The sequence below is a fragment of the Penicillium digitatum genome, chromosome 1 (assembly GCF_016767815.1).
Source record: "Penicillium digitatum chromosome 1, complete sequence".
Lineage (NCBI taxonomy): Eukaryota > Fungi > Ascomycota > Eurotiomycetes > Eurotiales > Aspergillaceae > Penicillium > Penicillium digitatum.
Window position 1 is genome coordinate 2,857,780 of NC_089384.1, and position 16,097 is coordinate 2,873,876.

The 16,097-nt window shown below is 49.1% G+C and overlaps 8 protein-coding genes across 8 annotated transcripts; 3 read left to right on the forward strand and 5 right to left on the reverse strand.

The window, feature by feature from the left end:
* Positions 1-128: 128 nt before the first annotated feature.
* Pdw03_3319 (Endo-1,3(4)-beta-glucanase, putative) lies at positions 129-1,391 on the reverse strand (the record flags this gene model as incomplete). Its single annotated transcript, XM_014676825.1, has 1 exon — positions 129-1,391. One exon carries the CDS (start codon positions 1,389-1,391, stop codon positions 129-131), a length of 1,263 nt encoding a protein of 420 aa, XP_014532311.1.
* Positions 1,392-1,895: 504 nt separating this feature from the next.
* Pdw03_3320 (Oxidoreductase, short chain dehydrogenase/reductase family) lies at positions 1,896-2,838 on the reverse strand (the record flags this gene model as incomplete). Its single annotated transcript, XM_014676824.1, has 4 exons — positions 1,896-1,985; positions 2,036-2,336; positions 2,439-2,734; positions 2,791-2,838. The coding sequence occupies 4 exons, from the start codon at positions 2,836-2,838 to the stop codon at positions 1,896-1,898; spliced, it is 735 nt and encodes a 244-aa protein (XP_014532310.1).
* A 399-nt stretch (positions 2,839-3,237) lies between these two features.
* Positions 3,238-4,580, forward strand: Pdw03_3321 (Zinc finger, HIT-type; the record flags this gene model as incomplete). Its single annotated transcript, XM_014676823.1, has 3 exons — positions 3,238-3,281; positions 3,342-3,785; positions 3,848-4,580. The coding sequence occupies 3 exons, from the start codon at positions 3,238-3,240 to the stop codon at positions 4,578-4,580; spliced, it is 1,221 nt and encodes a 406-aa protein (XP_014532309.1).
* Positions 4,581-4,890: 310 nt separating this feature from the next.
* Pdw03_3322 (Endo-1,3(4)-beta-glucanase, putative) lies at positions 4,891-6,240 on the forward strand (the record flags this gene model as incomplete). The annotated part of the gene is made up of 1 exon (XM_014676822.1): positions 4,891-6,240. The coding sequence occupies one exon, from the start codon at positions 4,891-4,893 to the stop codon at positions 6,238-6,240; it is 1,350 nt and encodes a 449-aa protein (XP_014532308.1).
* A 1,015-nt stretch (positions 6,241-7,255) lies between these two features.
* Positions 7,256-8,680, reverse strand: Pdw03_3323 (Ulp1 protease family protein; the record flags this gene model as incomplete). The annotated part of the gene is made up of 2 exons (XM_066100456.1): positions 7,256-8,505; positions 8,560-8,680. 2 exons carry the CDS (start codon positions 8,678-8,680, stop codon positions 7,256-7,258), a joined length of 1,371 nt encoding a protein of 456 aa, XP_065955856.1.
* An 839-nt stretch (positions 8,681-9,519) lies between these two features.
* Positions 9,520-11,344, reverse strand: Pdw03_3324 (Phosphatidic acid phosphatase type 2/haloperoxidase; the record flags this gene model as incomplete). The annotated part of the gene is made up of 5 exons (XM_014676820.2): positions 9,520-9,587; positions 9,644-10,110; positions 10,163-10,924; positions 10,999-11,215; positions 11,293-11,344. The coding sequence occupies 5 exons, from the start codon at positions 11,342-11,344 to the stop codon at positions 9,520-9,522; spliced, it is 1,566 nt and encodes a 521-aa protein (XP_014532306.2).
* Positions 11,345-12,760: 1,416 nt separating this feature from the next.
* On the forward strand, positions 12,761-13,753 carry Pdw03_3325 (Rho GTPase Rho4, putative; the record flags this gene model as incomplete). Its single annotated transcript, XM_014676818.1, has 3 exons — positions 12,761-13,045; positions 13,098-13,301; positions 13,376-13,753. 3 exons carry the CDS (start codon positions 12,761-12,763, stop codon positions 13,751-13,753), a joined length of 867 nt encoding a protein of 288 aa, XP_014532304.1.
* Positions 13,754-14,359: 606 nt separating this feature from the next.
* Pdw03_3326 (DASH complex, subunit Dad1) lies at positions 14,360-14,839 on the reverse strand (the record flags this gene model as incomplete). The annotated part of the gene is made up of 3 exons (XM_014676817.1): positions 14,360-14,548; positions 14,601-14,663; positions 14,741-14,839. 3 exons carry the CDS (start codon positions 14,837-14,839, stop codon positions 14,360-14,362), a joined length of 351 nt encoding a protein of 116 aa, XP_014532303.1.
* Positions 14,840-16,097: the final 1,258 nt, after the last annotated feature.

A 16,097-nucleotide genomic window follows, 5' to 3' on the forward strand; every position in this document is an offset into this window, starting at 1 on the left:
AAGTCTTAATGATAACGGTACCAGTTGTTGCTTAATTTAAATGTTTTGATTTGGGAGTAGATGTTCAAAAGCTGAAAATCACATGGTTGTACATGCAAATGTCAATAGAAAAAAATCCTGAGATATCCTTAAGATCCCCAACCTCGGTTTTGAGGTGATCCGTCACTGCCAACGTTCCTCTCCGCCTCAATCATCCGATCAAAATCCGCCTGTGCTTGATCCCTTTCAGTCTTCTGATTGGAATCATACCTTTCTTGATCACTCTGACCTAGCTCAGCAGAGTAAGAGTAAGGGTTTGGTGAAGGTCTTGACATGCTAGGCTGCTGGCCAGGTTGAGAGCGCGCTCCGGCATTCTGTCGTCTGATCCGGTCCCAAGCACTACCAGTAGTCGATGAACCCTCAATGTTTGTATTCCGGTACTCTGCAGCTGTGGGGCTAGCATCATCCTCATCCATGAAATCCAAAGCCGATTTTGACTCGGGTTGAGTGCCCCTGCCACGTGCCCAGAGCGCACCACCATTCAAACTCGGTGTAGACGACTCGTAGGAAGCGGACTGAAATTCTCTCTGGGTATCATTTGAGGTCAAATATTCAGAGTACGAATTTGTTTGCGGGGAAGAATCAGGCGCCTGCTCCTGTTGGTACTCATCGCCGCTAACATATCCGCTAGACGTGCCGATAGCCTGTTTCATCTGGGATCCGATATCTTGCTCACCGCTGCGTATACTGCGGAGACGTTCACTAGCGGCCTGGATCTTGCGCTTGCGCACATCCTCAGGGTTCGCCTTGCGCACGTCCTCGATAAACCCTTTCAATCGCGGATCCGTCAACATACACATGGCATCTTTGGAAACGGCGTAAGCACTCGATGCCATGCCGCCGAGAGTGATGATGAAGAGCATTTTGAATGCCGCGGATCCGATGTTGCCTCTCAAGGCGGTATCGCTCCACATAGTACGCACCGCGTTGAACAGTGTCGCAGGCGTGGGATTGCGCGGGAACATTGGCGACTTTCGTGCTTGATTGTAGAGGAATGCTGTTCCGAGAAATGAGCTTACGGGCACACCTGTCCGTGCGTAGTACAAGCATCGCGTTCCGTGCTCGACAATTGCATCGAATTCATCTTGGGTCGGGGATCGTGCTGTCAGCACATAGTGGTTCTCCACTCGCTCGTTCACCGTGCGCGAGACCTTTTGCGTCCATGCTGCTGTGCCGAAAAATCCAAAGTACAATGTGAAAAGATCAGGCTTCACAATTGACTCTGGTCGGAGCTGGACCTTGTTGTATTTCGCGATCGCGGGGTTGTGGCCAGGGAGGGCTCGGGAGGAGTTGTTTGAGGAACTGTCGTTATGATTTTGGCCCGCCTGCGGCAAAGCGTTTTCGGAGCTCATGGTAAGTGTGGCGAATGTTGAAGTAGGTTCGGGTGACAGGTGAGAGAGCTCGGGGGAGCTTGGCTGTGCCGACTTCTGGAGTGACCCCAGACGGTGACGTTGTATGCTGACTCATCATTTGCATAAAGCCTTATCCATCAGCTGCCAAACCTGTGGGAACAGTCTTTCTACCTACTCATGGGTGTACATTTAGCTGTCAGCGATGTTGACTTGAGTAGCGTACCATCTTTCGATTATGAGCTAGACACAAAAGTTGATATTATGTACAAAGCACATCCTACCTGATTTCAAATGCATAAGCAACATTAGGGTGTCACCGATATCTACCTGATGGGCCACTAGATATTGAATTTGAATTTGAATCGTTCAATAAATTAAATCTCTAATGTAGATGTGGCGATGGTGCATTCTAGCTATCTTTATTCTGCATATTCTGATCTTCAAAGTATATTGATCCTGTTCAATGCCTCAAAAGACCCCAGAAAGCGTCGGAGAAGAAGCCTTCTACCACTTCTCAATATAAGGTCGGAGGTCCAACTCGAATGCAAATGTCGTGCGAGGTTGAGTATGCAAATGCCAATATGAATCCGCAATCTATAAACAGTAAGTGTCCGAAACGAATCAACCAATCAAGCCAAACCTACGGCATCGGGGCTTAATTTAGCATCTTCATGCTCAAATACCCAGGCTTTGGTACGTGGAATATCAATGATACCGTCAATGACAGTATGCGAGACATGTACGCCCTGCGGCCCAAACTCACGAGCAAGTGATTGCGCCAACGCACGCAGTGCAAACTTGCTCGAAGCAAACGCAGCAAATTTAGCAGAACCCTTGAGACTAGCGGTAGCTCCCGTGAAGATCAAAGTGGGCGGGTATTCCGAAGATTCGCGAGCTTCTAGGAGCAGCGGAATAGCCCGTTGGGCAAAATTGAAGGCGCCCTGTCTGATGTGGGTGTCAACAACCCAGCAAAATCCTGAAGGATGATGTGCACTATCTTAAACCTCGAAGTGGATCGGGTGGATACAAAAGCCAGCAAATACTTACGCCTGTGACTTTAGTGCATTCGAGTAATCTTCTTCCGTGAGCTCGAGGAATGGCTTGACCACGAAGCCGCCACCTGAGTTGAAAACAGCAACAGCTACCTTTGAGGAAGGATACTGAACCCGAATCTTGTCAAAAGCAGCATTCACACTCTTCGAGTCGGAGACATCAGTGCTAATGCCGAAGGCCTGGCCACCGCTGGAATTAATTTCTTGAACGACTGGGTCGTAGTTGTCTGGGTTTCGAGCAAGAACCACAACAGAATATGACTTTGCAAATCTCCTGGCGATTGAGGCACCCTGTTTATTTTGTTAGCCAGACCTGCCTTGCATAGAGTCAGGGATCGAGACCGTACTGTGCCGGGGCCAACGCCAGCAATGATCGCGAGTGCTTTGGAAGCCATGCTTGATTTGAGAAGAATTTGAATGTCTTGTTTTTTTAAGTCAGAATAAAATGAAGGAATCCGAACAACTAAATACTGGCAGTCGGCTCGGAAGATATCACCTAAGCTTAGAAATGCAACGGGAATTGATCATCACGTCCACAGATGATATCATCTGCAGAGAACGGGACTGGTGTTTCCCCGCAAAGACAACATCCATGTGAAAATTAGACCATCCAAAGATGAATAATCCTGATGGCTCAGCAGAGTCCCCTAGAGCTTGGAGAAACCAAACTTGTTAGGGAAATGTGACTAGTATAGTTGGTTCCAAATTTCTGCCTCAGGCCGTTATCGATAAGACACATAAATTTCCCATCGAATCTCCGACTCTCGAACTCCTCATCGAATCAAACAACCAAGATGGCCGACTCAGATCCTTTGTTGAGTGAGCTCTGCTCAATATGGTATGCCCACGAAAAACACTACTCTCCGGTGTACCTTGAATCTAACCTGTGTTCGTACAGCCATGCCAATCCTCCCAAATACCGCTGCCCACGCTGTTCAACACGTAGCTGCTCTCTACCTTGCACACGTCGCCATAAACTCTGGTCACAATGCTCCGGCGTGCGCGATCCTGCCGCCTATCTAAAGCGCAATGAATTAATCACTGAATCTGCGTTCGACCGCGACTTTAATTTCATTACCGGCATCGAGCGCACCCTCGAGCGCGCGGAGCGAGAAATCGATAACCGCGGGATTGATCTTGCAGGTAGTACCCAGACCGACGATGGCAATTTCGAAGGCTTCCAGCATTCGAGTGCTGGCTGTAAGAGGAAGCACCCGAACCAAGGCCTTGCCAAGGGCGAGGCTGCGTTCTTGCGTGGTGCGGAGACTGCTCGTGTGAAAGTTCTTCGAGCTCCCAAGGGGATGTCAAGGAATAAGCAAAATGGTTCGCGTTTGCATCCCAAGTGAGTTGGAGGTCTCTCATGTCTTTTGATTCAGAAATTTACTGACTTGGCCATTTCTCAAGGCATAAGCGTCTTGCTTGGACCATAGAGTGGATTACGGCTGATGGAGTGAAGACTATTCGTGATTCTGTCATCGATACATGCTCTATCGCAGAAGCGTATAACCGATGTCGCCCACGCCCGAAGGATCAAGAGGCAGCTATCGAGCCAGTTAGAGAAGAGAAGAAAGAGGATTTGGACCCCCTCAACATAACTACCGCTGCATCCGGTGATCCTGTCACCACAGTGGTTGAAGAGGCAGATACAAAACCACTCCCATCTCCGACCAAAGACCCAGCAAAGGATCTGGTGGATGCCTCAACTGAGCAAACGGATACAGCACCAAATCAGACCATCGCACCTCATCGCGGTCTTTATTTCTATCTTCACCGTCCACGGTCCACAACCAAAAAGCCAGTCTTAACTCCTCTGTTGCAAACCTCAACGCTCAGTACTGTTCTGCGCAATCGGACGGTCCTGGAATTCCCTACGATCTATGCACTACCAGAGTCAGCGGAGACACTGTTTGCAGACAAAGAGAACTCCAAATTCATACTGGAGGAAGACTATCTTCGCACCGCTGGGCCGGATGAGATCGGCCAGTCTTTGACCACGAGGGACAATGATGACGCGGCTGGAAATGATGCGCTCCGTGGTTCTTCGGTGAATCTTCAAGATGTCGACGAGAACCTGGTGTTGGAGGTTTTGAAGAAAGACCTATTTGAGCCAGTGCCGGAGACTGGACCAGCGGCATGAATGGCTTTGGTAAGAAGGAAAAAAAAAAGATGATGACCAAATTGGCACATCTACAAGACAATGTACAATACCTAGGGACAGCGAATTTTCAGTCAATTGTACAAAGAGTCAATTACTCGGAAGAAATACGAGGCTCAGACGCAGGCATCTTTACTGAAAGCCACAAAGAGCTTGCTAGTGACATAGCGACCAAAAGAGGAAATCACAACCATCACGGCTTCCTGTTGAGACAAAGACCTTCCGAGAACACCTTCACTTCATCCAGGTCCATCTTGGGAATGTAAAATCCTCCAGGGCTATTAGTGCCACCATGAGAATCAACGTTTTATCATTCGGAATCGCCGTGATCTATCTCGGCACGGTGGCATCAGCTGTATCAGTTGCCAGAGCACCGCCGCCGTTACCGGTCAAGAAACGTCCGTACGGATGCGATTGCTACACGATATCCGGGCCCGATCCAGGATACTTCCAGCACTACAAGCTCTGGGACTTTCGGGCGGTGGATTTGAAGAAGCATGCCAATCTCAATCTGTCAGAACCCATTGATTATGGTGACGAGGACTGGGATGATGACGATGTGGGCGACGACGAAGATCCGCAAAACAGCCACCTCTCGTCCGGAGTCCATGATGAAAAGGACTCGGATCCTAGATCACTGGTATTCTACAAGTCCTCCTTTGAGAGAGACTGGAGCAGTCAGAACTGGGAACGCCGAGGCACTCCTATAGCCCCGGTCCTCATGGTAAATTCGAAGCACAACGTCTTTCTCACCCGGGACCGTGAGCAAAATGATCCCCATGCGACGTATCTCGTTCTGCGCACCACCCGCTTTTCAGAATACACCTCCACCGCGGAGATCGAAACTCGCATACGCAATATCTACCGGTGCTCGGTACGTGTCCGGCTGCGTTTATTGCCAGCTGGCTCCGTCGTGTCTCAACCACCTCAGCATAAAGAATGGCCGCCGCGGGACCCAAAACGACATCCCACCGTGCCTTTGAATAAGACAACCCCGCCCCGTGATGGCAGGCCACCTGACGGCGCTTGTGCTGGCATATTCACTTACCATGACCAAACCTGTGAATCCGACATTGAGATTTTGACTAAGGACCCATCTCATCGCGTGCACTATGCCAATCAGCCCGATTATGATTTTACCGCTGATCATGAGATCCCCGGTGCGAGTACCATTGCCGATCTTCCTATTCCGTGGACAACGTGGTCCACACATCGCTTAGACTGGCTCTCGGACATGTCACGGTGGTATGTCAACAATCAGATACAGGATGCCAAATCATACAGGGTTCCTGACCTAGAGAGTATGATTATTCTCAATCTTTGGAGTGACGGTGGACTCTGGACTGGCGACATGAGAATTGGTGACAGTATATACATGGGCATTGAATACATCGAGCTGATCTACAACCGTTCTTCTGATGCTTTCAGGGGCCCTTATGTGTCTCTTTCACAAAACCATGGCGGCCATCAAAGGGATCCACCAAAAAATGGTTCTCTTGGTAATTGGAATCCTTTGGAGCCAGATCAAAACCATGAAAAGTGCAAGCCAGGTAGGCAGGGCCGCGAGTGCAGAAGAAAGAAGTGGAGGAACAGGCCTCTTCATGAATCATGTCAGAGACCATGCAACATTGATGAACTTTAAGAGCTATTCTAGCAGACTTGGGTATTATTATCAGTTTAGGGCAGTCCTTTTTTTTTTTTGCTGTGAATTTTTGGCTTTGCCTGAAATGGTGCATTCTACTGTTTGGACAGAATGACATGGTTTAATCAGAGAAAATGGATGTTACCCAGGATTTGGTATCATTTTTACAGTCCAATCTTCTGTAAGCCAGTATGTCACGACGATGAAAGAAGAACTCTCCACTCTCGACCCTGGATAGTCTAGTACTTACTCTTTTTGTTCTTCTGGGCCTTTCTCTAGTGGGTGAACCGCAAGGCCTGCTGTAAGAGGGCGTCAATTTGGATACCTGACTTGATTACTCTGGGGCCAGAGGCAACTATGCAACCGGTTTTCACAAAGGCGCCCACCTTCCTTTGGAGCTCTTTGATGAGATCGATCATTCGAGGGCTGAAATAGCCAGTTTCGGCGAAGTTGCTCGGGTGACTGGCCCATGCTTTGCTCCAAGTACGTATAATGCTAATGGGTAGAGTAGAATCTCAAAGTCAGATGGAAGAGCAGAACAGTAGTACAATAGAAATACAGAACTCTGCAAGTAGCAGAGAAATCAGATGCTATGTGATATATAAAACGACCCCAAAAGGAAATAAGAAGGAACCAGGAAAACAAAGAAAATTAATGAAATCAGTGCGTGAGAAAGGGATTTTTTGTATCAACTAAGTCACCATGATGATGGTGACCGTGGGGTATCATTCAGATTCATTGCAAACATCGCATCGAAAGAGCGCGCCAAAAGAAAATTCCTTGTCCTTTTTTCATCTTTTCCGTGTTGTTCGCCTTGCGCGCCAAAATAGCAGATACCGTGTAATAGTGACCGAAAACGCCTTGGTGGTGCTTGATATGGATATTTGTGAGTTGAGGGAGGATAAGGGTATGTGAGATTAGGTAGGAGGATGAACAGAGCCCCAACTTCACTGTGTGAGATCGACAAGAAAAGGCGATGCTTCTGTCGTTGGGCATCCGGTCCTTGTGTGTTCGTTCAGAGCAACACCGCACCTGTTCCTTTGTCATGTGGGTTGAACTCGCCATGAAGACCACCATTCATAAGCTCTGCAACAATCTTTCTGCGGAGAAGCGTAATGTGGCTCGGACCAATGGCAGTTGGTTCAACCCCAACAGTAATTGCTTTGGCATTTGTGAGAAGGAAGACACCGCAGTCACTTCCGTTATCCTGCTGAGAAGAGACGGATGGCAGAACAGTCCACTGTGCATCGTTATATTGTGACCCAAGCTCCCCACGGAGCCATTGCTTGACATTCTTCACTTGGCGAGGACCACGGGAACCCAGGGAGTCGAAATACTCGATTGTACGTTCTGCGGGTCGTACCACCATGAGAGTCCAATGACTTGACTCATGGACAGGAATAAAAACGGTGTCGACATTAAGCAGTCCTTCGCCACCGATCTTCGCCCGTTTTGCCCACCGCTGCACGCCCTCGTAGCCCTTGTCACGGAGGGTAGAGTAGAAAAAGGTGTTGAAGGCGTGGAAGAGTGGCCGATCACCAGGTCCGAGGTTTCCATGCGATTGACGGAGGTAATGAACGAGCAAACTAAGGTAGGCATTGATGATCTCATCATTGAGCCAGGCCTCAGGTCGAATACATGTGATGATATCCCGCTGATACAGATCGTCTCCGGCTAATGACTTGGCGACGGAATGTCCTTGTCCACTCTGCACGGCGCGTTGGAGTTTGGCAAGCCACTCGGGCGAAATCAGACGTACGGGATAACCCGTTGGAATCACTCTGGTTGGGCGTTGGAGATCACGCTCCCGGGCCAATCTTTCTTTCTCCCGCTTCTCGAATTCCGCCTCGTACCACGATGCAAAGCGATTGGCAGGAATCGGCCTCCTGTTGGGGTAAAATAATTGTACAGCGGAAACGGGTCCATGAGGAAGCCTTGCATCTTGTTGAGCTTGTTGATCCCATGGGTCATCAATGTCCATAAGATCGTCTTCAACAGGCTTGAGGGCTTTGGTTGGTCTTGGCGATAGAATGCGCCTGGCACTCGGAGGGGGAGGGAGGTATGGCGGTAATCGAGGGTGGAGATGTATGCCGAGATCCGTAACGAGTGCTGGTGTTGTGCGGGCATCCATGTCCATAAGTTCCCACCCCTTCGGTGGGACATCTTCCTCCTCGATGGTCGGGCCTTGTGACACAACAAGGGTAGGTGATTCAGGAGGAGTTAATGGGAAGGCCCCTGGGATGGGCAACTGGAAAGGTTCTAAGGCTGGGTTGTAGTTTAGTTTACGCGACTTGAACATCCAAGTAGGTGCTGCCATACTGTCGCGGACGTCAAAGGAAGGCTTTGAGGCCTCAAAGGGATTGGGAATCTTGAACGAGGACTCCGTGGGCTTCGGAGGGGAGGCGCGTCGCTTGCACCGAGGCCAACGGAAGAACCCCATATTATTGCGAAACAGAAAGCCACGCCGAACAAGTGGGGGCAAGAAAGTCCAGAGCGATCTACTCGTCCGATGACGCGCTTTCAAGTAGATTGACGGTGGTTGAATGAACGTTGAGGATGTGAAAATGGAGGAATGAGAGGGTAGATGAAGACAAGACTTAAAGATCCATCATTGGGCATGACTGGAATATCTATCCCGAACCCAGAATCGAAGGCAGATATCCCGCAGTGGAAGAGGTATGGGATGGGAACAATATGAGCCGACGCGGTACACTGGGTTCGTTCATCATTCTGCTGACTCAGCACATCTTCCCTGGCCTAGCCTCCCTTGTTGTCGCTTTGACATACACAAGTGTATACATTACCACTCTTTGTCGGCCCTTTTTTTGAGAGGATTTTCTTTTGATTTTATTCTTCAGCTTCTGCTATGTGTAGTTATCTTTTACTCTGGCCTCAAGTGCTGTGTTTCATCTAATCATTGTCTTGTGACAGACAAAGAACAGTCATCACAACGCGACAACTTGAAAGAGAAGGTTGCTATTGCACCTCTTTGCTTGATTGCCCGCTATTATTCTTTCATTCAGTGTCTTGTATGTCGTGGTTCATGAAGCTGGTCCCCTACCTGTGTTTGAACAGGATGTCTGACCAGACCGAAGAAGACCTATGGAGACCTACTGCTTTCAATGCATATGCACATGAACAACGTAAAGCATGATTCTAGGGCAACCTGTTCAAGCACAGCCCGCTGAGCTAGAAGCAGGCCGAGGGGTTGGTAGAGCTAAGCAGAGAAAGGCTGCAAGACGAGTCACACTTTTATCAATACGTTTCTCATCCACGATATCATCGGGTTCCAAGCCCGATTAGATCGAACAACAGAGGTGCGACTTCGATGACCACCCATGGAATACCTAAAAAGAGACCGGTATCAGCAAGTGTAGTGTCAAAATCTGAGGTTTTGACGTGCCCGCATATACAACTAGTTTTGTCACTACCTCCACGTCGTACCGCACGCGGGGTTTCTTGATCTGGGAGAACACTTCTTTTTCGTCCCGCTCCCCAGCCTCGAAATCTAGCGAAGGGAAAGGTGTCGGCGTGTCAAAATTGACATCCACTGCGGATGAACTGGGGCTGCCCTTGCCCATCATGCCTTCATAATCATCCAGTGATGCCGTCTTTCTGGGCAAGGCGGGCGTTCCATTGGGCTTGAGTTGATCCTCGACGACTGGGGAAGGGTGATTGCTCCCAGATTGACTTTCGCGTCGGCGCTTTTCCCGGTACGCCAGTGTCTCATACGCATCAGCTTCGGACTGAGGGCCAATCGAAACGGCTCGGCGGCGAGGATGGCGCATTGTGGTTATGATGTCTGGGATTTCAGAAAAGTTGGGAAGCACATCGTGATCCTTGAGGTTGTAGGGAATGGTGGTGTATTCACTAAGGACAGGTTAGCATAACTTCCACAAACAGGAAGTACTTTCAAACGTACGATGCGGTGGTGAAGAAACGTCGAGGGAGCAAAAGACCAAGCTTCTCCAGGGTCCGGAAGATAGGTGGCAGTATGCGCAGCAAAGCCGGTTTTGTTACATTTCTCCAAGCAAACACGCACAAAACGCCCACGACCAGACGTATGACAGTCTTAATCCAGCCCACGGTCTCGAGATCGTAGGGAATTGATCCAGGAGGATAACCGACCCAAATATCGGCGAAGTGCCATGAAGACACATCCACGCCTAGCATAACTCCTGCGAATGAAACACTATCGTCGAAGCATGGGCAATCATCCGCCGGCTCCGGATGGACGCGGACAAGGAATATAATAAGAAGCCCCAACAGGGAAATTTCCTTCAGCGACGCGGATAAAATGAAGTCCTCAAAGGCAGGTCCGTAATGGAATTGTACTAGGCCGATGGCCGCACCTAAAGCACACCCAACAGTACAGTCCAGCATCCCATGCATTCCGCAGTACAGTCGACCCACTACAATGGACACGACGTAGATGTAGGTGATTGCTTGGAGTAAGAGAGTGACCTGCGCGCTAAGAGTTAAATCGGGTGAACCTAACAGGGCCAAAGCATAGACCGCAACGGAGACAGCGTTGGTGGAGTGTGTCGAAGGGAATCCATATTCCAGTGCTGCAGAGCCGGACATAGTAATTCGCTGGAGTGGCGGAGACAGAGGCCGAGGAAGACATAGTAGATCCTTGAGGAAGCCGCTCCAAAAGACGCCCGATGCTAGGATGTGTACCAATCTATGGACGTTGTTTGGTCAGCCACAAACTTCCACCTGCGATGTCAATTCCAAAAAAAAAAAAATGAAACCCACCCTCGACCCATACTGGGAGAACCACACCAGAAGAGGAAGGGCAAGAAGACCATAAAGAAGGTATGAGTGCCGAGGTTGGCCGTAAACGCGAAATACGAGTCAAGAGTTGGCGTGCGGACTTTCTCCTGCACCCAAGCCAAATAGGGCGTCTCATATCGGATCAATGGGATGAGCTTTTGTCGTGGCCAATATCGCCAGAGAGGCAATCGGTTCGAATCTATGTCGCAAACGCGTACCGGTTAGCGGACATCCCGATAAGCCACGGGTGGATTAGAAAAGAAGCCTCTTGCATACAGTGATTCAGACTCCTCAGTCCAGCATCGGGCTGGTCCTTTTTGCTGCCCATGATGCAATGTTCTCGGTCCAGGCAGTATCACAATCGGATAAATTCCATGGACGGACAGGCCGCTGCCTGCCGGTCCGTGTGAGTGGTTTAGGGTTATAGGGGGTTCAGAACATAAAGAGCGAATTGAAGTTAGATCGAGACAAATGATATAATGGAGAACTCGAGGTCGAACGGGATTATCCTCCAAAGTTGACGGGGAGATCATCTGCGGCTCAAACCCCTATACCCGAGGCCGCCATGTGTGTGCTTAGTCATTTTGCATTGGGGCCATCCATGAATGCCCAGGTGGGTGCTTTACATCTTTGCAACATGCAAAACGGTTCTACTGATTGATTGAGATACACTCTCTCATTTATATAGCTGCTTTCTCTTAATGGAGTCAAATGTGTTCGATGTAGAGATTTACAACATATGCCTTTGTCATCGACTAGATATATGTAGTCCTCAAGGTCGCCAACATTCATGTACCGCCACTGTTGATTGATCATCCCTGGCAGACTGTACGGCTTGAGATCTTTGAGCAGTTTACTCCGTACAACCTCCTCCTTTCATTCTGACCTGGGGATGCTACATTTTGTACGAGACATTGCAGCTCTTGACTTTGGTTGAGACGAATCCGTTTCTCTCTCCTTCCAATCTTGATACAGGGTTGAAACTGAAATCTCCTAGAAAATCAAAGGAATAAGCCATTAACGATGATTGAATCCCGGTTCAAAAAAGAGAGAAAAGTTTATTGTCAACTGGTAGCTGAGGCTGTTTAGCCCGGGATGTCGGTCTTTTTCGTTGAATAATGCCGAAAAGGATGAGATGCAGAGTTAGCGTGGTCAAAGCCCCTATGATTTCACATTTTATATTAACTTGGTTCCGCAATGTTCAACCGTCCCTTCTCCATATACTTCGTAGGTATAAACCGTATACTCCGTACAAGAACCACAGATAGGTGATATCCAGGCCCCATTCTAGAGAAGACCTCATCTCTCAGGAAAGATCTGCAAATCACATGACCTCGGGGGAAATTACATACAAAAGCTGTGCCACAGTGAGCTGAACGGTGGAGAATAAGAAATAGATTAGTGGGGTCGAAACCAAAACAGGGTTGAGGTAAAACCAGTAAATGTCAGGATACAGCATATCGAGGCCTTTGATCGTAGGAAGCGGAGCCCTGGCGTCATGGAGGCACGGCCGTTGCTATGGTAGCCCCCATGTAAACACGGGTTTCACGGGTCTCGCCAGACCCTCTTGCTCTATCGATCCTCTAGATCTTTTTTTTTTTAGATCTATCTTCTCTTTTTCTTCACTCTTACCTCTCATTCCCGATCAACAATTCTATCCTATCAGCAGACCTCCAAGCCTCGTTCTTCCCAGAATCACATTACATACAAGGGACATTCCACCCCCTTCCTCTACCCACTCACCATGAGTGCTATGTACGAAGATCAATGCCATGCAGCATCGCGCCGCCACTCCCTCACTCCCCCTCCTCCATCTTCAACACCGCGTCACAGTCGTGCGCGCAGCGACAGCATCCGAGTCAGCCACGGCACAGCCAGCACCAACACTAGTGTCTCCAGTGGACGGATGTCTGAGGCAACAAATATCACTCAGCCACCCTCATTCTCAAAGAAGTTTGTAGTGGTAGGCGATGGCGGATGTGGCAAGACCTGTTTGTTGATCAGTTATTCCCAAGGTTACTTCCCAGAGGTACGTTCAACCTAGGAAAGATGATGTGTCCCTGGTGCTGATTATCAGACAGAAATATGTCCCCACGGTGTTTGAGAACTATATTACCCAAACGACGCATCGGGCTTCTGGCAAGACCGTTGAATTAGCCCTCTGGGATACTGCTGGACAGGAGGAATATGACCGTTTGCGTCCACTGTCCTATCCCGAGACTGATCTGCTATTTGTCTGCTTTGCTATCGATTGCCCCGCATCATTGGAGAATGTCGTTGACAAAGTGAGTCCTAAACGGAGAACCACATCTGCGTTTGCTCGATTTGTCTAACATCGTTTTCCTCTCTCTTTTTTTAGTGGTATCCTGAGGTTTTGCACTTCTGTCCCACCACACCCATTATTCTCGTTGGCTTGAAGTCCGACCTGCGCAATAAGCGAACCTGCATTGAACTCCTCAAGACACAAGGTCTGACACCCATCACACCAGAGCAAGGTGGAAATGTCGCTACACGGATGGGAGCAGCATACGCCGAATGCAGTAGTAAGGAGATGCGGGGTGTGGATGAAGTCTTCGCCAAGGCCGTTGATTCGGTCATCTCAATCGAAGAACAAGGCGGGACAGCCCAGCAACCGGCCGGCCGTAATAACCGCAACAATCGTGCCAGTGCCGCGCCTTCAGGAGGAGGCCCCCGCCCCGGCAAGAAGGTTAAGAAGCGTACTTGCAAGATTCTTTAGACTGATTCTTCTCGATCTGTACTTTCTTCCATTCTCGAACCCCTTTGCTTCCTTTCTCTCTTGGCCGGACCATAAGCCTGGTTGCTTCGTCGGCTTGCTTGCCCGCTCGCCTGTGTATGTGACATGTCACCGCAAGCTGGGCAAAGCTAGACATGACTTTCTTAACCCTTTTCATTAGTATCGATACGCTGTGCGGCCCTTACAATGACCCTGATTCGTTTTTTTTTTTTTTTTTTTTTTTTTTGCTGGAGGCTGTTCCTTCTACTCCACCTCTGTTCCCCTGTGTTCTTTTTGGCCCTTTTCACAGCCCTTGTCCCCCTTATTCCATCTGATGTCTCTCATGACTCGGGCCTTTGCCCTTTTCCATTGGCATGCATGGGAGTGGTGTTCTCGATTATGTTATCTGATCTGTTCCGTTGGCGAAAGCGACGTTCTATGTGTTACTGAATACATTTGACCTTTTGTGTTTATCAACATCTGCCCATAGTAATTCGTGTTTCTTTTATATCCGGGTAAACGTAACTCGAACTTTGAAGGGTATCTAAGGAAAAAAAAGGAAACCCCGCCCGACGCCGAAACCCATCATGCAGACCAAAATGTAAACCATCACTGCATGACTATTGAGTCACCCTCGTCGTTTTCACGCTTTACTCCTGACTTACTCGCATCACTCTCCTCGCTGACCTTCCGCTTCCCAGTGCCGTTGCCAGCCCCCACGCCTTGTTCTTCGGGTCGGCCCATAAAGTTTTCAAACTGGGACCATAGAGCTTCCACAGATCCAAATTCATTCCCCACCTACCAAAATCATTAGCAGCTGCCCTTTTCATCATTGAGGACTCAAGCTTACCGCAATCACGCTCTCTAGATTCCGATTCAAACGGTTCATGTTTTGAAGTACTTGCTCCATGCCCTGCTCCAATCAGTTAACATCGGTTGTGGTGACTGATGAGGATTCCCGAGGGGAGAGTTCGTAGACATGGTACATACCACTGCGATCTCCCGGACAAGTTCCTCGCGCTGCTGCTCAAAGACTGTAGGGGAGGCGGCACGATCACCCGTACCCGGTGTTTGCTGGAGCCAAGCCATTTTGGAAGGGGGGGGGGGGGGGGAGGACTTCTGGGAATCCGGGTTGGGCTAGATGAGGTGACAAGCGTGGAATGATTCGACTTGGCACGTTCGGACACGCGCTCACCGACGCGACGGTTGGGGTTTCGAAGAGCGTCGCAGAAGCTAGTTGCTTGGCGTTCGATTTTGGACTGGATGCGGGTGTTTTGAAGGGGAATCTCCTATCACCGTCCCAGCTACCGAGTTGCTGCAGTTGGGATTTGGGATAATTTGAGGTGATGGGGGATGTTGATGTGGGGCAGATTTGATAAGAGATCGACTTTGAAGAGCTTCAATGTAACAACTTCTCTTTATGCGTTGTATGCCATCACTCTGTTCAACTTGAGGAATTCATTCAACTCGAACATGAGGACCTATGGATTCAACGCCGCAAATGACCGCCTTTTTGAGGCCACAAACGACCGCCTTGCCACCCCGTGACTGTACTACCCCTTGACCGCCCACAGCCCTACAACACCCACTGTCCTGCACCTCAGCACTTTTTAGTCATCCTCCGGTCCTGATGTTGGCGCTCGACTTGCACAGTTGTTCTCCTCGTTTCTCCTAGCCGTGTCAAGCGCCCAACACAACACTATTGGCAGCCTTTAGGAATGATAGTTCTCTAAAATGGTATTTGACTGCCACAGAGCCTACTACTCTGTGGCAAGCTCGAGTTTTGTTGTCTTGATCCTCGGCGATTTAGAAACCACAGGTCCTCAGGTACATAACCAGGGGCTGACCCTTCTACCACGGCCATGGAAGAGATACCGCAGCAAAGAAACAGGTGGTGATGTTTGAGAATAAACCGCGTCGAATGAAGAATTCCAATGAAACGATCCAGGATGTCTTGCCTTCTTATTCCAACGGAGAGTTTGGGGGTGGGGGAATATCAAAAAAAAAAAAAAAAAAAAAAAACAAGAGAGAAATCGATGCTGACGGGTACTGGGGCGAGAAGCTCAGACCGCATAGAACCTAGGGACGAAGTGTCTGTGAGTTTCTTAGCTACGACGCCCGCGAGACCGTGCTTATGTGGAATGCGAAAAAAAAAGAAGAGGTGAATTGATGACAGGCAAGGATCATGACTTGCCATAGAATGGTCGCTGGTGGAGTTATTCTACCTCCAACGCACGTACATCACTCCCATTATATGGGTAGGACACAAGTAGGTTCCAAAGGTCCCTCAAGTGAAGAAAATACAGGGTCTTTCCGTCCTCGAAACGTCCCGGGCAACGCCAAAAGT